The 26,030-nt window shown below is 40.9% G+C and overlaps 1 protein-coding gene across 4 annotated transcripts in view; it reads right to left on the bottom strand.

The window, feature by feature from the left end:
- Hex-A (Hexokinase A) overlaps nucleotides 1-26,030 on the bottom strand; it is a 114,797-nt gene that overhangs the window by 11,827 nt on the left and 76,940 nt on the right. For 3 of the 4 annotated variants that reach the window (XM_076197213.1, XM_076197241.1, XM_076197232.1), the window contains 8 exons: nucleotides 14,943-15,105; nucleotides 14,421-14,560; nucleotides 12,238-12,453; nucleotides 10,663-10,762; nucleotides 9,431-9,510; nucleotides 9,072-9,095; nucleotides 7,577-7,845; nucleotides 7,073-7,349 (listed from right to left, as the gene is read on the bottom strand). In XM_076197213.1, the coding sequence (XP_076053328.1) occupies nucleotides 7,073-7,349; nucleotides 7,577-7,845; nucleotides 9,072-9,095; nucleotides 9,431-9,510; nucleotides 10,663-10,762; nucleotides 12,238-12,453; nucleotides 14,421-14,560; nucleotides 14,943-15,105 (1,269 nt within the window). The remainder of the gene's footprint in view (nucleotides 1-7,072; nucleotides 7,350-7,576; nucleotides 7,846-9,071; nucleotides 9,096-9,430; nucleotides 9,511-10,662; nucleotides 10,763-12,237; nucleotides 12,454-14,420; nucleotides 14,561-14,942; nucleotides 15,106-26,030) is intronic. The other variant, XM_076197222.1, reaches the window with a different exon arrangement.

Here is a 26,030-nt window from a genome sequence, read left to right as displayed (position 1 = left end):
CCCAACAGCCTAGGACCCAATACATATAATTATTGGATTAGAAACAGAGAGATAAAACAAGGGGGTGGAGTTATGTTCCTGACTAAGAAGGATATAAGTGTGAAGAATGTCACATATGGGAACAATACAGTAGAGATGATTATGATAGAAGTAGAAGATAGAGATAAGAAGAGCAGAAAATTTGTAATAAACTACGTACCCCCAAAAACAGCCTCGTGGGAAGAGAATGAACATAAAAGCATGTTAGAAGACACAAGAACAACACTAAACAAGATAATGGAAGATGGAGGAAGAATAGTTATGATGGGCGACTATAATTGCAAAGAAATTTGCTGGGAAGAGATGACCGTAAAGGGTGGAGAAGACTCATGGGGAAGTGTTCTACTTGAGATGATTACTGACCACACAATGACACAATGGATCCAAGAGAACACCAGGTATAGAAATGAAGAAGAACCATCGAGACTAGACCTAATATTCACATCAGAACCTGAAATAGTGGAAAAGATAGAATACCAGGCACCAATAAGCAAAAGTGACCACATATTGATAGAACTAGAACTAAATGAAAAAAAAATACATAAAAAGAAATGAACAATATAGAAAAGGTAGATTGATGTATGAAAAAGCAAATTTTGATAAATTAAGAGAATCTTCCAAAATGAAAACTGGGAAAGAATACACAAAGAGGATACAACAGTAGAAGAGAAATGGAATATTTTGACAAAAATCTATAAAAAAAAGGAGTAGAAAAGTATGTCCCAAGACAAAAACAGGAAAAAGAATATATAAAGTGCTGGTACAATAAAAGTTGTAGAGAGATAAAAGACAAAAGAGACAAAGCTTGGGCTAAATGGAAGAAAAACAAAAGACCAGAAAAATGGAAAATATATACTTGTTATAGAAATGAATATGTACAAGCGTGCAGAGAGGAAAAGAGAAAATATGAAAAAGATGTCATAGAAAAATGTAAAGATCAACCAAAACTATTCTACAGATTTGTAAACAACAAACTGAAAAACAAACAAGATTTGGAGAAATTAAGACAAGGAGGAATTGAATACACAGAGGAAATTGAAATGGCGGAAATTATGAACAAACATTTTAAATCTGTGTTTACAAGGGAGAACATACAACCTGAAGAGATTGAATGGAAAGAGAAAGTCCCCCTATGAAAGAAATAGAAGTAACAAAGAATGAAATATTGAAACACTTGAGTAATCTTGATGTCAGAAAATCGCATGGACCAGATGAAATAGCAAACTGGATTTTGAAAGAATGCAGGAATGAACTGGCAGACATAATACATAGCATAATAAACAGTTCCTTGAAAGAAGGTAAAGTTCCAGAAGATTGGAAAAAATATAGTACCTATATATAAAGGGGGAAATAAAGAAGACCCTACCAACTATAGGCCAGTCTCTCTAACAAGTACAATAGCAAAAATTTGTGAAAGAATTGTAAAAAATAGATGGGTAAAATATTTAGAAAAAAACAATGACAATTTGGATTCAGACAAGGACGATCATGCGTCACCAATTTAATATGTTTCTATTCAAGGCTAATAGATATAATACAAGAAAGAGATGGATGGGCTGATTGCGCATTTCTAGACCTAAAAAAAGCTTTTGACAAAGTACCACATAAGAAGTTGCTTAAGAAATTAGAAACTGAAGGAGGAATACAGGGCAAACTACTAAATTGGATGGAAGACTTTTTGCAAGAAAGAAAAATGAGAGTAGTGATAAAAGACCAACACTCAAAATGGGATGAAGTAATAAGCGGTGTTCCACAAGGAACGGTTCTGGCCTCAATAATGTTTGCTATATATATTAATGATATGGAGGAAGGAATTGAAAGCTATATGAGCTTCTTTGCAGATGATGCAAAACTATTGAAAAAAGTGAACACGGAAGAAGATTGTGAATCACTACAGAGAGATCTAAACAAAGTACAGGAATGGAGTAAGAAGTGGGAAATGGAGTTCAATACAAAGAAGTGTAGTATAATGGAATTTGGAAAAAGTAAAAACAGAATAACAGGATCATATAAATTAGGAGAAGAAGGAATAAAAAAAGTAGAATATGAAAAGGACCTGGGAGTCATTGTTATGAATAATATGTCACCTGAGAAACATATAAATAAGATTTTTGGAGAAACCTATAATTTAATAAGAACAATCAAAGTTGCATTTACATATCTGGATGAAGAAATGGTGAAGAAAATTCTAATCACCCTGATAAGACCAAGATTGGAATATGCAGCAACGATATGGTCACCAAGTACAAAAAAATGTATAAAAAAACTTGAAAGAATACAAAGAGCAATTACAAAATTGGCACCTACACTCACAAAACTATCATATGAAGAGAGACTAGCAAAACTTGAACTACAGACACTAGAGCAAAGAAGAGAGAGAGGAGATTTGATAACTATTTACAGAATCATGAAAGGCATAGAAATTACTGATAGAGAGAATCTGATAAAATGGGATGATAGAAATACAAGAGGACATGGAAAGAAAATCAAAAAGGACAGCTATAGAAGAGACATGAAAAAGAACAGCTTTCCTCACAGAGTAATAGACAGTTGGAACAAGTTAGATGAGAAAGTGGTGTGTGCAAAAACAATACATGAATTTAAAAATAGTTTAGATAAAATGAGATATGAAAACGGGACCCCACGAGCATAGCTCCCCTTCCCATAAAATACAACTAGGTAAATACAACTAGGTAAATACAAAAATCAGAAAATTAAAAAGAACTCAAAGAGCAGCAACAAAAATGACACCTACACTCAAATTTGACATATGGACAAAGATTGGATAAATTACATCTATCAACATTTACAGAATTATGAAAGGGATGGAAATTCTTCTTGATAGAGATGACTTATTAAAATGGGACAGAAGAGAAACAAGAGGACACGAGAAGCTAAAGGACAGTTACAGAAAAGATTTGAAAAAGAATAGCTTCCCACATAGAGTGATTGATGTCTGGAACAAACTAAATGGAGAAACAGTGAGTGCCAAAACTATACAAGATTTTAAGAATAAACTTGATGTGGAGAGATACGAAAATGGGTCACTACGAGCATAGCTCTCATCCCGTAAAATACAACTAGATAAATAATTCAAACTCCTCTCTTATGTTTCTGCCCCATACAGTGCCTTTGGCACAATCACTCCTTCATACAATCTCCTCTTACCATTCATTCCCAAATGTCTATTTCTAATTACATTTTTTAATCCTCCATATACCTTCTCAAACTCTGTCACTTCCTTAATCCCTTAATGAAATAAGAGTAGCTTGGTTAATTGTGATTATATATATATATATATAATAAAAATTAGATGTAGAAAAAAATTAAGGTCACTAAGCTTAGTATATCGGAAATGACAGGATCAACCGACTCCCTGAATAAAACCCTAGAGGAAATAGCACAATGTGGTCAATACTGCTCACTGTATGCTGTGGTTAAAAATTAGGTGTAGGGAAAGTTGAGGCCTTGTAGTGCCTATCCATACAGGGTAAGCCCTTAGTCCTATTGTGGTAACAGTGTTATATGATATTTGTGTCTTTTTTGTATACAGCCAGAGGATTTCCTATGTGAGTTACCTATGTGCTTTATCCAAAGATTTGAGTCAGATGACTTCTCTCATATATCTTAATTAGTGTCTTGCTACCATAATTTTTTTCATATATTAAGTGCATTAGTATAAGTTGGACTCTGGTCTGAGATCTTCTTGTTGGTTGTAATTATATTCATGTGTACTAGATAAGGTATATAAAGATGTATAAAGATAGAATAAATAAATAAATAAATAAAATTAAAAAGGTGTTTCAACCACCATTACAGGGATGGTGTAAGTTTTGACTCATCCATTCACCCTACTCCCATCCCACACCCATCCATAAGCCCAAAATGAAATCTCTGCAGATGCAAATGGAGAATGATTATGAATGAATGAGGAAATGATATGGTCTAAAGGGGTTTCTTTTTTTTCTGCTCTGTAGTTTCTTGAGTGAATAATGGATGAAGGGGGCCATCTTGTAATGATGTGGTGAGGGTAAACCAGCTTCTAGTGTTGGGCCCTGCTGTGCAGGTGCTGTGTCTTGCTGCATTGCCCAACTTGAACAGTGGGTAGGGGACAGAGATGACCCTTCACCCACAAGAAGCCCAGATAGAAGGTACAACAAATTAGTTTTGGATAGGTATTTACCTAATTATAGTATACAGGAAAGGAGAAGTGCTCATTGGGTACCATCTCCTACTCTCCTATTTATCATACCTAGCCTCAAATTCGTGTACAGATTTCAACTTAATCTATATCCTTGATATCTAATTATCATATCTAGATTTGAATTCATGTACTGTTCCAACTTGGGCTATATTCCCTAAGCAATTCCAAATATCTATGCATCTATATGGAAAACTGTATTTCTACATATCTGACATGTGGTCTTTCTCAATTTGTTGCCATGACCTCTTAAAGCCCTTCCATCTTTAATCAAAAGATATCTTCTGTGGATGCAATCTATCCCCTTTAGTAAACTGAATACTGTAATCATATCACTTCTCTCTCTTTGACGTTTCAAAGTTGGCAGTGAGTTAGTGTGAGAGGGATGATATAGTCATCCCTCTTGTATGAGGGAATGTTGTTTGGTATACAAGTATGTATAAATAGAAGTGTTGTATCTTGATGTATTGCCTTTGACCCTTGGCAGTGTGGTGTGGAACAGGTGCTAAGATAGAAGAGATAACAAATGGGTTTTTATGGATGTGGGATGAATGGATGGTTTAACTTGGCTACTCCACACCCCACTCCCTTTTATAAAATATTCATGAAGTGACAATTTTATTTCCTCTTGAGCGGTAAATAAGAGATATCAGAATGGTGCTCCATTGAGCTCTTGCAGTAGGGTACCCCTAGTTATATTCATACAAGTGGTAGATTGGATTAATACTGGCAGTCCTGGGTCAGGCCTTCAGTTGGACAAGATTAACTATACTAACAACATAAGAAGTTTACAGTATAGTTGGGAATACATGAATCTAAAAGAGTACAGTGGTGTGATGTGATGTGAATCCATGCAGTACATGGCAACTTTTACATGTTCATGTTTCTTCATAGTTCTACCAGGTTATAATGTATATTTTGATTTGTAAATTGAACTGTGCCCAAGTTTATGGAAGAAAATATCTACATGACTGCAATACTCTGTGGCAAGTTCACGTGTCCCTTAATATCATCAGTGTCAGTTACACAACTAACCACTTTGGTATGATGAATCCTACATAGGCCTCATGAGACGCAAGTGGGTACATGAGGATGCTGGCATTGACGTCTTGATTATACATCAGGGGTGATAATGCCTATTTGCAAAAAAAAAGAGGAAAATTGGCCGGGGATCAAGGGGGCTGCTTAGGCCCCCTTGTGGATCCAGGGGGTGAAGCCCCCGGAAGCTCATGGATTTTAGCATTTTCCAAGCATTTTTGAAACATTCTGAAGTAGATATGAACTACTTTTGAAACACCATGATCACAATAAATCCTATCCCCTGTATTTACCTAGTTTTACCTAGTTGTATTTACCTAGTTGTATTTTGCGGGAAGGGGAGCTATGCTCGTGGTGTCCCGCCATTGTATCTCGCAGTGTCTAGTTTGCTTTTAAACTCATGAATGGTTTTTGCGCATACTATTTCATTATCCAGTTTGTTCCAAGTGTCCAAAACTCTATGTAGAAAACTGTTTTTCTTCAGTTCTCTTCTATAGCTATGTTTTTTTTTTTTCTTTCCATGTCCTCTTGTGTTTCTCTTGTCCCAGTTAAGTAAGTCCTCTCTATCAAGTATCTCTGTGCCTTTCATGATTCTGTAGATGGTCAATAGGTCATCTCTCTCTCTTCTTTGCTCCAGTGTCGGTAACTCCAGTTTGGTCAATCTCTCCTCTTATGATAGGTTTGCAAGTGCAGGTGCCATTTTTGTAGCTGCTCTTTGGATTCTTTCTATTTTCTTTATATTCTTTTTGGTACTGGGGAACCACAATGTCGCCGCATACTCTAGTCTAGGCCTTATCAATGTAACCAATATTTTTTTTATCATGTCTTCGTCCAAGTATGCAAATGCCACTTTTATTGATCTTAGCAAGTTGTAAGTCTCCCCGACAATTTTGTTAATCTGTTTATCATAGGACAAGTCGTTCGTGATAATTAATCCCAAATCTTTTTTGGATCCTACTTTCTTTACTTCCTTGGTTCCAATTGTATATTTTCCTGATATTCTGTTTTGCTTTTTCCAAACTCCATTATGCTACACTTCTTAGTATTAAAGTCCACTTCCCATTTATGACTCCAGTTCCATACCCTATTTAGGTCTTCTTGTGTGAATACCATTGCATGTCCACTTTATCTTAAAGTAATTACTGATGGAAGATACCATTGTTCTACAGAAGGGTGACTGCATTACAGTAATAACATGATTGGTTGACTGAATGGAGCTTAATGAAAAAGTAAATAAACAGACCAAGTTGAGTGTAGAAAAATGATAGAGTAATGGGAAAAAAATGTGTAAGTATAGAAGATGAATGAATGTGCAATCCAAGTTTTTCAGCCATTGATGACTTTACCTAGACATTTCTGCCATTCATTCTATATTTGCCAATTACACACTGTAATTGGCAACTGCTTCATGATGGAAAAAATCCAAATGCAGAACCATCTACATGTGATCCCATTCCAGCCAGAGACGGTCAATAAGACCCTCCCCCGAAAAATTTCTCCTCGAATTTTTGTCGACCTCAAAAATGCTCCTCAGAGCAAAAAATCCACAGAAGATTATCACCCCTGATATATATATATTTTTTGTAGTTATACGTAAATTACCCCTGGATTCAGTGAACTGGTTTGATCACATTTTCTGTGTTTATTATTACTCAGATTAAAAGAGAACGAGTAATACACCAGTGATTTCATATTTTATAATGTGATTAGTATGATGCATCATACATATGGCAGCTGATGCTTCATACAAGAATCTGACTCATACTGAAGTGATTAATAGAAGTGGTTAATTACCTTTTGTCCTGGATTAATAAGGTGAGAAATCTTTTCAGTCATTAGATTGTGGAAGTGTGGGTGGAAACGATACACGGAACCATCAACTGCAACTGTAACACTATCTTCTCTGATGCGGTTGAGCAGCACAGCCACGCCTGATGCTGCCAGATGGGCTGCCCTCCGTGAGACGCTTTCACAAATATAACGCACATTGGCACAGTCAGCATCTGTTGCATGACCCAATCCCAACTCCTCCAGAATCATACGACAATTGCTGAAGTCCCCAATCTTGTCGCTGGAACAAACAAAAGTACCTATGAATTTAACCTATTGCACCACAGCTATACTTTTTATATACTGAACATGAGGTGCATACAAACATAAAATATGCTGTATATTTAACTGGAGACAAAAAATAAGAAGCACCCAGGATCTAAATTAAAAATTGGACAACAGATTCAGATCTTTACAGAGCATCTTATTAACAAACAGCAAATATTACAGAAAACAAATATTTTTTACCTCTCAATTTCAGAGATATACTTTGTGAAGAAGGAACCCTTTTCATCCAAGATGTCTGACCCTTGCCCATCAAAGAGGAGACCATCAGCCACCAACTGGATAAGAACCTGCCTCACAATTTCACCCATGTACATGCCACTGATCATCTTTTCAAACAACTGCTTCCCAGGGTTTAGAGATTCTCTATCAATGTTGTGGTCATATTCTGTCCGTACAAACTCGAGGCAGCCGTTGTCACCAAATGCTCCCCATTCAGTGTTGATAACCACCTGCAATACAACAAAGAAATATATTGTGGGAAAGGTACCACACACATATCTGTACACTAACAATGATGCAATATAATTACACAATAATGCCTTTCAGCATTTTATGAATAGTTTTTACAAAACACACGAGAAATATGGTAGCAGAATTTCTCCACCCCCACACCATCCTGAACCGATGGGGAATCAAGGAGAGATAGAATCACAGAAGTGGTACAAAACAGGTTCAAGGGGACAGTAATGCTGACCAGGAGCATGACCTGGTGACCAGAAGCATCATCATTCCTTTGAGAGTAGAGATTTTAAATTAAGGTAGATGGATGATGTGTGCCCTAAAACAGTTGCTAAAGATAAAAAATAGGAGAGGAAAGTAAGAAAGAGAGAGGGGGAAGAGACAAAAAGGGAGAAAGACAGAGAGGGGGAGTTGAGATAGATAGATAGATAGATAGATAGAGAGAGAGAGAGAAAGTAAGAGAGAGAGAAAGTAAGAGAGAAAGTAAGAGAGAAAGTAAGAGAGAAAGTAAGAGAGAGAGAGAGAGAGAGAGAGAGAGAGAGAGAGAGAGAGAGAGAGAGAAATGAGAAAGTAAGAGAAAAAGAGAATGAGAGAGAGAGTGAGATAGAGACAGAAAGAGAAAGATATAGGGAGAAAGAGAGAGGGAGAAAGAAAGAGAGAGGGAGAGAGAGAAAGAGGGTGAAAATAGAGATAGATAGAGAGACAGAGAGAATGAGAAAGTAAGAGAGAGAGAAATGAGAAAGTAAGAGAAAAAGAGAATGAGAAAGTGAAAGAGACTGAGATAGAGAAAAAGAGTGTGAGACAGAAAGATATAGGGAGAAAGAAAGAGAATGAGAGAGGGAGAGAGAGAAAGAGAGAGGAGGAAGAGAGGGAGAGAGAAAGAGAAAGGAGGAAGAGAGAAAGAGAGAGGAGGAAGAGAGGGAGAGAGAAAGAGAGAGGAGGAAGAGAGGGAGAAAGAAAGATAGAAGGAGAGAGGGAGAAAGAAAGAGAGAAGGAGAGAGGGAGAAAGAAAGAGAGAAGGAGAGAGGGAGAAAGAGAGAGAGAAGGAGAGAGGGAGAAAGAGAGAGAGAGAGAGAGAGAGAGAGAGAGAGAGAGAGAGAGAGAGAGAGAGAGAGAGAGAGAGAGAGAGAGAGAGAGAGAGAGAGAGAGAGAGAGAGAGAGAGAGAGAGAGAGAGAGAGAGAGGAAAAGTCAAATTTATTCACCAACTATACTTACACCATGTATTTCATACTCCGAGTCCTTTGTAAAGATTAGCATGAAAAATAACAGCAGTTTTTACTACAACTTACTCTGATACACTATTAGTTGCTGAACTTTTACAGCACCATAACATTATCAGGGCAATTCCATAAAAACAAAAACAAACCTATGGTTCTACTATCTCTTGACAACTGCTATCATGTCAACATTCCTTACTTCTTGACATACAAAGGTATCATTTACAGGTTTTGCTTTGGCTCATATTGGGAAACCTGAGGAGTGAAACTTAGGGCTGTCCTCAACCTAAAAGTGTTGTTACACTCATCTAGTTATTACAACTGAGGATTAAAGTGGTTGGACGAACTTTGTCTTACCTGCCTGGGGTCATCAACTGCATCATCCCATAGCTCTACTTTATCCAGCTTTTCCATGTAACAAGCATTGGTGCCAGTACCTGTGGGTGTATAAAGTTTCTTGATAATGTATGGATTATACAATTTTCTCTGTAATATATGACTTTCATGGTCTTGTAACAGGATATGACTGTTATGAACCGATGCATTGACATTACAAATTTCTGGTTTTCAACCTGAAGCAAGGCCAGTTAAGCTAAAAACTTTTAAGAGAAATTATATACATACATACATACATATATATATATATATATATATATATATATATATATATATATATATATATATATATATATATACATATATACATACATATATACTGGACTCAGAGTAACAGAATTTATTACCGACGTTTCAAACCCTGTCCGGGGTTCGTCCTCAGGATTATACATTGTAAGCAAAAGGATTCAGTTATATAGTGTACCGATGTTCTCTGGGACAGGTCCCACTGGATTGGACAGAGTTGAACAAAATCAAAACCTATTCCAAATGACAAAAGGAAATTAATTCATGTCATTCAGTTTTGGTGTTGTTTGATAGTTTTGATTTGTACTGATAAGGGAGCTAAGCACAAGCAGGACAGAAAGAGCGGCAATAGGTGACCCGTGTGGTGTTTTTGGGTCCGGACTGTGATTTTTGATATTTTTTATTATGTTGTTTTTTTCTTTTCTTTTTTTTTCTTTTTGTTATTTCTGTGGACACTTTGTGCAAACTTTGTGATTAAATTTCTTTTTGTCATTTAGAGTTGGTTTTTGTTTTGTTTTTGTTGTGTTTTATAGTTTGATTTGTACTGATAAGGACGTACAGGACAGTTAGAGCGGTGACAGACGACCTGTGTAGTGCTTTTATGTCTGGTCTGTGACATTTGATATTTTTTTTTGCTCTTTTTATTTTTATTTTCGGTGGTTGCATTTGTTAACACTTTGTACTTACTCTGTTATTGATTTCTGGGTGTCGTTCAGAATTTGTATTGTTCCGTTTATTTTGACATGGGATATGTGGCGTTTTTGTCAACCTATATTAACAAACTTCAGGTTAGTCCCCTAAAGTGTTATCTATATTTACAAAATTAAGGTTAGCTACCCCCCAAAGTGTCATCTAAATTTACAAAATTCGGGTTAGCTCCCCCCCCCAAAAAAAAAAAATCCTGGATACGCCACTACTCATTATCTACACAAAGAAGTTTTACTCACCTACAATGAGACCAATTCTGCAGTTATGATTTTTCCAAGCACAAGACATGAGTGTGCCAGTAGTGTCATTCAATACTGCATAGACTTTGATCTGTACATCCTGCAAAGGAAAATGCTTAAGTTTAGAGGTTTAGTGTGGATATTTACATCACAACCATAATGAAAGTATCATTAAATCACACACACACACACACAATACAATATTGGATTCAGACAAGGAAGATCATGTACAATAACTTGATTTGCTTCTATTCAAGACTAATAGACATAATACAAGAGAGATGGGTGGGCAGACTGTGCCTTTCTGGACCTACAAAATGCATTTGATAAGGCACCACATAAAAAACTAATAAAGAAGATTGAGTCAATAGGTGGCACCAGAGGAAAATTATTGGAATGGATGAAAGACTTCCTGATTGGGAGGAAAATGAGAGTAGTAATTAGAGATAAATTCTCAAACTAGGAAGAAGTGATAAGTGGTGTCCCGCAGGGATCAGTACTGGCCCCGATCATGTTTGCCATATACATTAATGACATAGATGAAGGTGTAGAGTGTTATATGAACTTCTTTGCAGATGATGCAAAGATACTAAAGAATGTAAAAACGGAGAAAGACTGCAACTCATTGCATAAAGATTTGGACAAGATCTGGAATTGGACTCAAAAGTGGGAAGTAAAATTCAATATAAAGAAATGTAGTGTAATGGAATTTGGAAAGAGTAAAAACAGAATATCAAAAGATTACAAAATTGGTGAAGAAGAGGTGAAAAAAGTAAACTCGGAGAAAGATCTTGGAGTGATGATCAGCAAGGACATGACACCGGATAAGCATATTGATAAAATATTCGGACAAACCTACAATTTGTTGAGGTCAATTAAAGTGGCGTTTGCTTATTTGGACGAGGGAATGATAAAAAAAATTCCAACTACACTAATAAGACCAAAACTTGAGTATGCAGCAACACTATGGACACCCAGTACCAAAAAGAATATAAAAAAATTAGAAAGAATACAAAGAGCAACAACAAAACTAGCACCAACTCTTTCCGAACTGACATATGATAAAAGATTGTCCAAATTAGAATTACCAACTTTGGAACAAAGAAGGGAAAGAGAAGACTTGTTGAATATCTATAGAATAATGAAAGGAATGGAAGTCTTAGATAAGAATGACTTGTTAATATGGGATAATGGTAAAACAAGAGGACATGAAAAGAAACTAAAAAAGGATAGTTACAGAAGAGATCTGAAAAGGAACAGCTTCCCACACAGAGTGATAGATACTTGGAACAAATTAGACAATGAAACAATGTGTGCAAACACTATTCAAGATTTTAAGAAAAAACTTGATGCTGAGAGATACAAAGATGGGTCACCACGAGCATAACTCTCTTCCCGTATAATACAACTAGGTAAATACATATATATACATATATATATATATATATATATATATATATATATATATATATATAATATATATATATATATATATATACCCTTCTAATCTATGACCTTAAGCAACAAGGGAATACGGTTATTTCTGAAAATAAGCAGTCATTTAAAATTACTTACTCCTCTTCTAGCAATCGCCTGCTTTAGGAGTTCAACAACATCTCGCCCTTCAACACCTTCACATTTGAAACCTTTGGTCCAACGAGCAAGTCTGGCCTTTGTTAGCCCTTCTTGTTTGCAAGGGAAACTGAAGGTGAAGCCAAGTGGCAGAATTTCATCACCTAAATCCCTGTCCTTGACGAAGGATGACATGCATTCAGCGATGTGGTCAAACAGCTGTTGGAAAAAAAAATATATCATGGATAAGTAAAAATTATTTGTGCTTGTTATCTATAATACCACTACTAATAATAACAATAACCACAAATGAAAGCATATACCCACCCTTTATCTCTAATATAATAAATAATAACAACACAACAATAGTACATACATACATATACCAAAAGGAGGTGGCCAAAATACAAAGGTATAAAAACCACTCCCACCCATTTCATCACTAACATACTCCACTCCCCTCCACCCTCTTCCCTCCCTATTATCTTGGCACCTCCTGGATGACGGATCATCCCTGCAACTTGCCCACTGCCCTGAGTCAGAAGCAGTGTTGCAGGACACAGCACATCCACAGCAAGGCTGTTTCATCAAATCAGTGACCCCCCCCCCTCTCTGTCCCCCATGCAGAAAAAGAGAAGACAGGGAGAAATCCTTTCAGGCTGCATCAATTTAGTTCCCACACATACTCCCTCACCCCCATCCCCCGCATGCATCACAGCATCATCCACACACAACTATTCTCCACCCATCCCCCTCCCCCTCCCTTCCTGTCCTTCCTCAACAGACATTCCCCTCTTTCCCATTGCCTCTTTTACTCCATCCATCTCCTCCTAAGTCACACTCTCATGTTCACTCCTTCCACACCCCTTTTACTATTCTTTCTTCACTCATTCTTTTCATGTGTCCAAACTATCCCAACACTCTTTCATCAACCCTATCTTCCAACTCCCTTTCCACCCCCCATTCTCCTCATCTCCTCATTTCTCACTCTATTCAGCCTAGTAACCCCTATCATACTTCTCAGGCACCTCATCTCAAACATATTCAAACTCCTCCTCTCTTATATTCTATGTTTCTATCCCGTAAAGTGCTGTCAGCACAATCACTCCTTCATACAACCTCCTCTTAGCATCCATTCCCAAATGTCTATTTCTAATTACACTTTTTAATCCCCCAAGGCACCCACTTGCTTCTTTTAATCTACATTCTACCTCCACCTCCACTCCTCCCTTCCCTGCCAAATTTGCACCCAAGTATCTAAAACTATCCACTTCCTCCAGTCTCTCTCCCTTAACACTCACTTCCAGTCCACTGCCACCCCTTGCACATCTCACCACCCCACTTTCACCCACATTGTATAGGACAGTTTCTGTCACTGGCTTATAGCAGTAATTGGAGGGAAGTAGTAGCTGATAGTCAGATCTTTATAAGTTGGAAGAAATATATTCAAAGTTGACAAAGAATGTCAGCCCTCTGAGGCTGTATTTTTTACTGGGTGTTTATGGGTTTTGAAGATAAAGAACAAGGAGATGGTCTCTGTCACCTAAAATTGTTAACAATACCGATCTATCTATATACCAAGAGCTTTTTCCCCCTTATAAGGGAGGTAAATCAGAGGCACGTACCTATTCCCACCTATTTCACTCCCCTACACCACCCTTTCCACACCTCCCATCTCAGCTCCTCATGGATGATGGGTCACCCTTGCATCTGCCAACTGCCCAGGGTCAAATGCAATGCAGCAAGACACAGTATATTCACAGCAAGGCCACTTCACTTAATCAGCGCCCCCCTCTCCATCCCCTCATGCAGAAAATGAGAAGACTGGAAGAAATCCCTTTGGGCTGCCTTAAAATATCATTCACACATCAGCACCCCCTAACCCCCATCCCTCCCTTCCTTGCATAACAGTAACATCCATACAGTCACTCTCCAGGGTTAACAAAACCATATCATAAAAATATATAATTAGAATTTGTCTGTGGTATATTCTTTTATTACTATGAAACTTTTCTAGATAACTGGATTATAAGGTAATGTTTATCTATCATCTATTCAACATTATCATCATTGTTTTTTTTAAATGTTTTACAGCCACATCATATTTCAACTTGTGCTAAATTTTTGATAGGCTGTTTAGTTAATACCTGCTTTCAAGAAGTGGCTAAAATTCACCAGTGACATACCCCAGATCCAGGTCCAATCATGATGGGTTGTGGCACAGCATAAATTCGACTGTCCATTCGGAATTTCCCTTCACCAAGTTCAATCAGGAGGACACGGAAGTTGGTGCCACCCAAATCCAGGGCTAAGAATCTTCCTGCCTCTGTAAATACAGTATGTGGATGTAGGGTCACAAAAATTGCAAGTTTTCACAACAGGTAATTACCATTATCAATACATATATAAAGAGCCCTTTCCCCCTCACATGGGAGGGTGACCAATTCAAAGCATACTCCCACCCTTCATTCATCCAAAATGCATTCCTTCTCCCCTCCATCTTTAAGCTTCTTGTGAATAAAGATCATCATCCCTGTCCCCTGTCCACTGCTTGGGGGTTAGAAGCAATGCAGCAAGATTGTAATCCTTCAAAAGCTAACAAAACCATGCATTCTTAATACATTTTAAAGATAAGAAAGGCTTTGACTTGGGTAATCTGCCTGGGCATATATATAAAAAGTAATCAAATTAATAAAAAAAAAAATTACCTTTGCCATTGGGAAGTTCCCTGACGTAGGTGGGGAAGCATTTGATAGGAGCCTCTGGGTTGGTCTCTTTGCCCAGGCCCTTGTTGAGCTCCTCCTCTAAGCGTGCACACACCTCGCGGCACGCCTCGTCGTTCAGTACGAGTGAGTCACACACTTCCTTAACCTGCAGCAAAAGAGAACTTCGAGTTAAGAGAGATCCTTGTGTAAGGTGACAACACGAGACTGCACACACACATACACAGGCATTACAGCAGCCTCGGGGGAAACAAGCCATGCTCCGTCTCTTTCCTGATCCTATCGTAATCGCTCCTGAGCGATGGGTCTCGCGGGGGGGGGGGGACTTTACCGGGACCTATAAGGAGGGCGTGGCTTGTTCCATCCGAGATCACTGCGGGGGGCAGCTCTGTGGTGGGAAATGGAGAAAAAGGTGGTGGTCAAAAGGAAGGTGGTAGTTTGACCTTCAGCCCTAGTGCTGAACATACGAAAATTGTGGCCTCGGTAACAGTGGCCTTGAATCCCTTCCAATATGGTGGCAACTATAATTTTGTAAAATTGCCTTGAAAAAGATGAGGATGTGGTGGGGGAAGCCAAAACCAACATGATGAATTCTCTCACTGTAGTGGCAAACTTTACATATTTAGTTCTAACTAACGCTCTTTGGTTCTATTCCGTTGGGCACTCATCGTGAACATTACATGAAAAAGGACAACCGATACAGTTAGGCGTATTCTGGTAGACCGCCCGTGTAAGAGGACCAGTTGAAACCGGTAATATAAGTTTCATAACTGCGGGCGTGACTATGGACCTGCTGGCCTTGTAGGAGGGGCTCATCGTGCACTATAAAGAGCCGGTCAGTGTGAAAAGACCGGTCGTGTATTCCGAGAACCGGCAACATCTCAGTCATCGACCGCAGAACGGCCGGTCGTGTAATACTGTCTACATACATTGTAAAGAGGGGGGGGGGCAGGAATCTGTCATTTCGTGCAAAGTGATGGTTGGGTAATCCAGTAGTGGTCGGTCGTTTATTGTCTCCCAGTCGGTCATATAATGTACTAGCCATGTCGTGGAATACGTGCTGCGGCCAAGCAAGGGACGTTACGGGATGGTTTGGAATTCACAAGAAGGGAAGAAAGTAAGGGAGACACTCCTCGAAGGCAAACCACTCAGTCGCTTCCAAACCACCCAATGCCACCCCCGTGCCCCTCACCACCACACCACTCCTTGCTTGTTTAGGGCGGTCCGTCGGCGATCGACGACGACAGTGCTCCGGTGAGGTGAGATGGTTGAGTGAGGTTGGGTGGTGATGCTGTGCACTTTGTCGCTGGTATCAGCGAAGGTGACTGTGGAGCCCAATTTTTTTTACCCTCATATCCTTCCATAATCCGGGTAACTCAGATCTGGATCAGGTTGATAAATTCTAGTGTTGAACTGATGCCTTTTTGCCCGCCGATTGTCTTGTGTGGTTGCGGGCAGACTCAAGATTTGCAAGCACTTTGTACGCTATGAGATGCAATCAGAGGCGATGGTTTCAGGAGTATTTGGTGCGGTGTTACACTTCTTGAGTGTGATTTTTAGTTTATCTTTATAGCGTTATTTTTTGTCTTACTTTTTTTTCTGAACCCCTTACACTGCAACAAGCATCAGGCAGTTGCCCTTAAAGAATATGTCGGGGAAGGCGGTTCTCAGGCATGCGAATGACGTGACCCACCCATACATATATTTTCTAGATGTGATTTACCATACATTTTTGAAAATGCTGCGTGCTTATCCTTTAAGGGCTAACCACCATGCCCATATATAACCTTGCAAAATTTATTTTGTAATGCTATCTATTTTCACGAGAACCATGTCTACTAGTTTCCATGTTAAAATACAGCATACGGCGCCATATTTTGGCGATGACGTCACGAAGCGTATCAACACAAGCTGTCACTACTTGTGACGTCACTGCAAATCAGATTGCACCACAGGTAGGTTTTACGATAATGGTTGTAGCAGACGATTTTTTGCAGGAGTCGACATGATTTCAAGTTGCAATAGATAAAAAATTAAAGTTTTCGTGTAATCTATTTAGCTACTATTGACTTTAATAAGTACTAGAAACATATTCCGGTAAAATTACACACTTTTGATTTTGATAGTGGTTATACTTTAAGCTGTATACCATTGATTTGGAAAAAGAAGAAAAACAAGGTGCGGAACTGGGGCTGTTGTGTGTTGTCCAAGTATTTCTGTGCTCACATGTAGACCCATGGATTGGTAGTCTGCAGACCATTGAGACAGTGTGTTGTAGGGTTTCTGTGGAGTGAGCCAGCAGGGCACAGTCGTCAGCGTACTGCGGTACTATTCTCCTACACCCCCTCCCGCGGCCAAGACCCCTTTACTTGGAAGACCTTCGCCACCGAAGTCCCATGACCTCTGTCTCTCCCGTGATGATCCCATTTGCGTTTCGCTCTCACCGATTAACATCTTTCAGGAAAAAAGATGGTGGGGGAGGGGGAAGGGAAGGTGTCGGACACTATATTGTACATTGCTGTCCATTCATCTATTTTTTTTACTCTGAATATCAACAGGCGATCTCGTTCAGCTCAGGGAAAGACAGAAACCCACTTGATACTACTTCTTCCAGGTAAAGCCAAATCTATTTTATTCCATTAAAGGGGTAGGAGGAGGAGGAGGAGGTGCCACAAGGAAGCGAAACCAGATATTCCGTGGCAGTGCAGAAGTCTCCGGAAGTTGGTCTCATATCGAAGGCCGAGGTCCGCCCCCCGCCGCGCCGCCTCGCTTTCGACAACAATAATAGTAATGGTGGGTCTGCATTACAATGACTAGGGGAATTCCAGGAATATTTCGTCTCTCCCTCTCTCTGTGTGATTCACCATGGTTTTGGGGACATTTATGATTTATACATTTTTCCTTTCATTAATCATTGATAAGTAATATTGGCCAAGGTACTGTCAATGGCTTTCCAGCCAATCGCGTACACAAATGAAATGATGGTTTTTAAAGATAATTACAGGATAAGGTGGAGAAATGCGCTCGTCAGAAAACTGTGTTGCCGCCCTGTTCCCTGTGAATGACGCCGCTATGCAGTTACATCGGACTCTTACAACTCTGTCAAGCCAAAACTGGTCATTTTTGTTCAGCCCCCTTAACGGTGACGTAACCAAGGACTTTAAATACTTGAATAAAGAAAACAGTCAGCCAGCATGTGTGTGTGTGTGTGTGTGTGTATTCACCTTGGTCTTTGGATCACGTGCTGCACTCGTGATCGACAGCTATTTCCCTCCCGGAAGAGAGCTCAGAGCTCGTATGTGTGTGTGTGTGTGTGTGTGTGTGTGTGTGTGTGTGTGTGTGTGTGTGTGTGTGTGTGTGTGCACGCGCGCGCGACGGGTGTCTGGGTACATGTATATAATGGCTTAGCATCTAGGATTCCAGCTTCCACTTCAAGAATCAGGCACAGAGAGAGAGAGAGAAAGGGGGAGGGGGAGTGTCTGACGCCTGTGGCCATGCCCGTACCTGACGAGGGCGCATGCGGCGCGGTCGCCGGACCGGCGATCAGCAGATACCGTTTCGGAAGGTGATTTGGGGAGAGAGAGAGGTTCTCCTTGGGGAATGCTCCTTCGCAGAACAACTTTCCCATCAAGATAATGGCCCGTGATGACCTGATGGCATACCAACTCCCAAGTCGACTCCTGATATGTTGACTGAAAGCTTTCAGACCCACAGCAGATGCTCATTTTCTATAAAGCCATTTGCCTGCATATTTTTTGTCTAGTTTCTCCTGATTTTTTCCTTTACCTTCTGTAAAAACTTGCCCAGTGAAACGGTTCAACCGATCGTTTCCTGGCTGCTGTGTTAATGTCATCCAACGACAAGGGCACGCGGCAAATGGGTAGACAACGGCTAAATCATCAAGCACAGCGACTGAATGACAAGTTCACTTCTTCACAACAACGGTTGCAATGCTGCCGTCGCCATCATCGCGCGGGGGGAGGAGGGATGGAATGCGCGACATTAGTGTGTGTGATAGGGATGCTAGTGGAGACTACTCTCAGTTTAGCCAAGACGTGTACCTTTATCACTCGACTTTGGCTCTTCGAGAATAGGTTTTAATCGTCTCTCCCAGAAAATCCCTCTCAACCCATGTAGCCCAATCGATTAAACTTTTCACTCCTGCTTCGTATAGCCAGGCAATTTTGTTCGATCACTAGAACACCCCCACACACACACCTTCCTCCGGTAGCTCAACGAAACAAATATGCGGTTCTAAGCGGGAAACTAACCTTCAGCATCAATAAACCACGCTGGCGCGAAATCACCCTTGCTTGCCTTCCTGGGCGTCAAGGGCTCCGTACTTGGCTGCAAGGGCAGGGCCGATGGTACAGTCCGGGCCAGGTTGGAAGTGGGGTGGGTGAAGATGCACCCTCCAGTCACATCCTCGTCTTCAAACTCCCTCCACCTACGAGTATCTTTCTAAACTTTGCTTTAGTTTTCTGTTGTATAATACCCATCTGTTATTACCACCTTACCTACAAAGTGACGTCATCACAGACACACGCCCTGGCGCCGTCACTGCGAGCCCCTCGGACGAAAGTCTGGTTGTTCTCTGGTAACGTGGGAGTTGGGCTATGTCACGACTACATCCCTCCCCCCGAACCTCCGGACCAACCCACTTCCCAACGATGCTAAATCGTCCCCTCTGTCTGCGCCTGCTTGTTGCGTGCTGGAAAACACGTGAGAGTCCATATCCTAACTTAACCTTCAGGCGACCTCGTCGTGACCGCGCCTGCGCAGTGCGGGTCCGTCCGTCCTCTTTGCTGACACGGCACTGTGCCTAAGCGGTGCCTACTGTGGCACTAGTCAGAGGAGAGTGGGAGCGAGTAATGGCAGGATGAATCCTATTCAACCACTTCAAAGAATCGCCTTGTAGATTTTCTTTTTTCTGCACAAGGCAGCGAAGGTTCGTTAAGTGGTGTGGGGGGGAAGGAGTGCCCCCTCCCTCTCTCCCTCCCAACTCGGGGTCGGAATACTTTTTTCAGTCATCAGACCCAAGGGCACGACTGGCTATTCCTAAAGGTCAAACAAACTTGGTCCGTCTTCTTGCCTCTCCACTAGGTTTTGTCCCTTGCTCGATTCTTCTATTCTCTCCTAATTTATACAAGTCACAAATCAAAATCAGTCACTCGGCATTGTGTGAGTGTGTGTGTGCGCATGTGTCAGTGTGTGTGCATGTGTGCGTGTAATCTCTCCCAAATTCCACAGAGCCACAGCAGAAGGCCGCTGCCCTTTACTGCTATAGCATGCCCACCCGCCCACTCGCATCCTACGATAGCCGCGTATCCTTGGCAACGCAAGCACAAACCGACAGACGCGCAGATAGAGGGAGTTTCTTAGGTCGACGTAATATTTTCAGCTAAAATTGCAGACACACACACACACACACTGCTACTACAGCGGTCCGAGTTCGAATTCTGCCCAGGCCTGAAACAATTTCAGTATCGCTGTGTTGCGAGTCGTTACTCCCAACTCTCGTGGGCGAGGAGTTGGGTGTGTGTGTGCGTGTAAGATCACAACATTACCCATAGATCGGTCATATACGAGCTCTGAGCTCTCATCCGGGAGGGTAATAATAGCTGCTGTTTACGAGTCCAACACGTGATCCAAGACCATGGTGAATCACACACACAATCTGCAGCAGACATAGGCACCTTTTTCATTATTATTCTGCTGCCATCATATAATGGTCTGGCCACGGCGTCTGAAGTGAAACGAAGAGAAATGAAATGAAGTACATTAGGTTTGTCATGATGGTGTACACGCATGACGGCAAACTGTGGCGAAGGTTCCACGAAAGACGTAAGGGCAAATCAATATCTCCCGCCAACCAGAGTAGGAACTCACGAGACTAGGTGGCTCGGGTGGGAGTCGACACTCCCTGGGTGGACGGACTGTGGGGCCAACAACCTGTATTTACCTAGTTGTATCTTACGGAAAGGGGAGCTACGCTCGCGGTGTCCCGTTTTTGTATCTCGCAGTATCTAGTTTGCTCTAAAATTCATGTATGGTTTTTGCACACACTATTGTTTCGTCCAATTTTTTCCAGATATGGATACTACTCTGTGTGGAAAATTGTTCTTTTACAGGTCCCTTCTATAACTGTCCTTTTTGAGTTTATTTTCATGTGGTGTGTGTGTGTGTGTGTGTGTGTGTGTGTGTGTGTGTGTGTGTGTGTGTGTGTGTGTGTGTGTGTGTGTGTGTGTGTGTGTGTGTGTGTGTGTGTGTGTGTGTTATCTATTACTTATTGTTGTTCTTTTCAAAAGAAAAACGCAGCGGTGCTTGCCATGCGATTGCCACGACTGACTTTTGTTGTGTTGTGAAAACGCGGCTTGGCTTCCCTCCATGAACTATGTGTGAGATTCACCATGGTTCCGGATCACGTGTTGGACTCATGATCGACATATATTACCCTCCCCAATGAGAGCTCACACACACACAACTCCTTGCCCACCAGAGTTCAAGTGTCAGCTTGCAGTGTGTGTGTGCGTGCGTGTGTGTGTATTCACCTTTCACCTTGGTCTTTCACCTTGGTCTTTGGATCACGTGTTGGACTCGTGATCGACAGCTATTTCCCTCCCGCAAGAGAGCTCAGATCTCGTATGACCGATCTATGGGTAATGCTATGACCTTTCACACACACACACACAACTCCCCGCCCACGAGAGTCAGGGTAACGACCCGAAGCACAGCGATACCGAAATAATTTCGGCCCTGGGCAGGATTCGAACCAGGTACTGCGAGCACCACCGTACTTCCCAGTCCAGTGATCTACCAACCGCGCCACCGAGTGTGTGTGTGTGTGTGTGTGTGTGTGTGTGTGTGTGTGTGTGTGTGTGTGTGTGTGTGTGTGTATACATACTGTATGTATCAATGGCGATTCCGACACTCGGGCTGTTCGGGCTTTGTACGTGCATTTGCATGCTGATTTAATTTCTCCCAACACTGACTTCAAACAGGCTATATATTTGCAGCCACCTCAGGCTCCTTTTACTTAGCCTGGTCGCTGTTCATATATTTTTGTTCAGCGTCTAGTTGTCTTAGAAGTGCCCTGTGCCAAAGAATATAATTTGTAGTAGACGATACATCGATACATTCACACACGCCTGATTCTCATGCTCATAAGCTTCAGCCCGAGTTGTTACCCTTAATCGTAAAAACTAAAATTCTGTGTTTTAAAGAGATTAGGATTTAAATGTCAATCTATGAAAAAATTCCGTTCTGCAATATTCAGGAGAGCATAGTGCTCGGTATAAAAAAAAAAAAAATTGGGCTAGAAATATTGCAGAAAACGTGACATTCTTTGAGCTAGCAAGCAGACTCCTTGAAGACTAAAGTTGGAAATCGAACATTCCAGATAATGGTATGAACATATTGATTGTCTTTGTGCAGGTAGTGTCATAGAGAAACCCCACTGCTGGCCATGTTTATTATTTCAAACACAAGCTAATCAACCGTGGATAGATGGAGGCTATAAAAAAGAGAATATAAGCATCACAGTAAATCAGATAGTGAGTATGCATGATTACACGAGTTCGCTATCAGACTAAGACGACTGGAGTTTATGTATAAATGGAGCGAGTAATTTTTATATTAAAATGTATTCCACACTGTACCTCATGCAGATGTGAATGTAGCAAGACACCGCCTCTCCTACGTTCATTCATGAACAGTTCCGGACCACGGACATGGTTGAGGCCCGAGCAGGTACTACCCCCCCCCCCCAAAAAAAAAAAAAAAAAAAAAAAAAAAGGTAAATACCGAGCTACACACTGAATGGCCACGAAAAAAGAATGTCAGTCTCACAGATGTAACTCTATCATTGAATAGCTCCTGAGTATTTTGAACCCCCATAAATAAATACCGTAAATCAACAGTAACGTCAGTATCGATTTTTATTTATCTATTTAATGAATTAATTAATCTATTTATATATTTATCTATTTTTGGCTGGGACTGCGATGGAGAATATTACAACCGCACCTAACCTAAAAAATCGGGTAAATGTACTGGCAGTGCTGGGAGTGGGGAAAACATCAAAATTTGTTGTCTGCAGATAGCTGCAATCTTTTCTACTGGCATATTTCTAGGTAAAATCGGTAAATATAGAGTTATTTGTCTGTCTCACACATGCAATTCCTATCTATATCACTGGATAGCTCCTATCATTCAGAGCAAATTAATAGTAACGTCAGTAACGATTTAATTAATTTATTTATTTACTGGCGGGACTGCAGTGTAGAATAGCACAGACGAACTTAACCTAACATAACAAAATACTTTTTAATATCACTGTTCAGAATAAGTGACAACTTATCAAGGCTCTAACTCCTTATGTTCCTCATTTTGTATTCCTTGCTCTTTATGTTCCATATGTAGGGATGTTGCTTCAATAACTATAAAACATGGGGTGTAGCTTCTCGTTCATTTAAAGGGGCTAGCAGAAGTAACCATGACGGAGAGCGTGACGCCTACATCTTTCCTTGACAAAGGCTGAGGTAAGACTGACGACATTCGCATGCCCATTAAATCGAGTCGGTTCAAAACAGCTCATCAATGCACTGGCGGTGTTGAAAAAATAGATTTTTAACAGCGCCACTAACACCGCCATAATCATGGGGTAGGCACAGGGCGGACTTGTTTTATATATGTCTTATGCGAAAAGTGTGATAATCCCGAGTGACGCTGATGATCTGGAGTCGCCACACACACACACACACACACACACACACACACACACACACACACACACACATACATATATATATACATATATATGTATATTTATAACACACACACACACACACACACACACACACACACACACACACACACACACACACACACACACACACACACACACGAGGGTAGTTCCAAAAACAATGGCTCCTATTGTTTTTATTCTGCACCAAGGGATCTGAGGGAATTGTTTATGGCGTTGTTATCATGACTTAACCTTCGCAACAAACCGCGCTCCGGACGGCTATGCAAAGGCCCTTGCTTAACGCTGGCGAAAGCGCACCGAGAATAGGGACTGTTACGTGGTGCCACTCTCGTCTTCGAAGCTCAATTTTTGGAGTTACTAGTAAAAAATAAAATATAGGATGTATTAATTTTAAAATTACCCTTGTGTGTGTGTGTGTGTGTGTGTGTGTGTGTGTGTGTGTGTGTGTGTGTGTGTGTGTGTGTGTGTGTGTGTGTGTGTGTGTGTGTATATATATATATATATATACTATATATATATATATATATATATATATATATATATATATATATATATACAAAATAACCACAGTAGAAGGGAAACTTGTAGAGAGTAAGTACTGAAGATGTAATATACGAACGTACTTACTGTCTACAAGTTTCCCTTCTCCTGTTATTTTGCATTTTTGTATCACGGCGATGTGATTGTTTGCATATATATATATATATAATATATATAACTAAATAAAACCAGGCTTGGGACCACAGGTTGCTGAAGAAAGATGTGAGGAAGGCTTGGACGGGGCCCACGAAGAGGGCCACGCGGACCCCACGTATTCCCAAACGTCTTCGTGTGGCCCCAGTGCAGCCCCACAAAGCAGGGTCCTCAGTTGGGCCGACTGCCTGGACCAGATCCTGAAGCTGCATTCACAAATTGCACCATCACGATTCCACACAGTGGAGCAAAGGCACCTTCGTGCAACAAACGAGTGACTCCGCTGCCTCGATGCGCTGATGATGCACATTTGCGACAGGTTGAGGGAGTGGCTCTTCAGAGACACAACCAAAGACATACACATGCATGTCTGCATGCACACATACAAACTTGCAGAATAGCCACCAGTAACGAAGAACTTAACGGAATAAAGCTCTTTGCTTCATTATTTTCTGTTTCCTAGAAGTTAATCATGCATTCTTGAACACAAGTGTTTCTTATTGTATACAAGCTTGCAAGCACACGAGGTCCTCGTGAAGGGATGATGGATGGATGTTGGTGACATGCCGCTGTAGCAAAGAGTGCAGCTCATCCATCCCTGGATCTACACTTCGCCACCCCTTTCTTCCTCTAGTGCAGTCTCTTGCAAATGTAATGAACTACAATGCAACGTCCACCATGGAAACAATTTTTCCTGATACGGATAGTTGACAAATTTCCAAGGGGAGATTTGCCTCATAGTATGAAGTATTTCTGGTGGAGACAAAGCTAAAGGTTTTTAACAATAAAGGTTAGATGAAGAAAACCACAAAGTAGTTTGGGATAGCTGAATGTAGCGCCCTTCTCCCCACCCTCCCCCTCCCTCTCTCTCTCTCTCTCTCTCTCTCTCTCTCAGCCCGTTGTTCCAGCCCGCCTCAGGCCACTCCTGCTGCCTGAGTTTTGACCACGTCGTAAAAATGTCCTGGGCTGCTGTCGAAGGACGTCCTTTACCTGATTGGCCTTTACCACGGGTTATTCTTCTCGGTTGGCGAGGGACCCGACCACAAATCTGGAGATAACAAAAAACTGTCCCTGACTTTTTCTCTCTTTTTTTCTGTCGTCGCCTTTTTTCGCCGTCACAGACGTTTCCAAGAAGTGAGACGACAGGAGGATACGTGCCCTATATCCTATTTAAGTACGCATGAATTCATCACCAGCACGCGAATGGAACGGGCTCTGGGGAAATGTGCAGTAAAGGCAAGACAGGGCACGCCCGCGGGACCTTCGCTTGGTACCCAGCCTACTGTGCTCTACTTATCGAAGAACAATGAAAAAAAATCATCTGAGAAGGAAGAGGAAACCATGTGTCCATACATACACACATATTGTGGGTACGCGTGCGCACGACCCCTCTTCACACAGACGCGCGAATGATTCGTTTCATGCGGACGAGGGCGTAACACCTGGAGATGATTTTTAAAATCTCGTCGGTCGCGCACCACTGGAATAGCGACGTACATCAAGGGTCATCGAGGGTGAGAAATACTAGACAAGAGGATACAGAAAACAGTCCAATGGTGAATGGTCAAACGCACAAAACAACACTTGAAATCTTCAATACGGTGGCGAACTTT

The sequence above is a fragment of the Oratosquilla oratoria genome, chromosome 1, assembly GCF_046742065.1.
Source record: "Oratosquilla oratoria isolate Oo_2021 chromosome 1, ASM4674206v1, whole genome shotgun sequence".
NCBI lineage: Eukaryota > Metazoa > Arthropoda > Malacostraca > Stomatopoda > Squillidae > Oratosquilla > Oratosquilla oratoria.
This window is presented reverse-complemented; position numbering and strand designations above follow the sequence as displayed.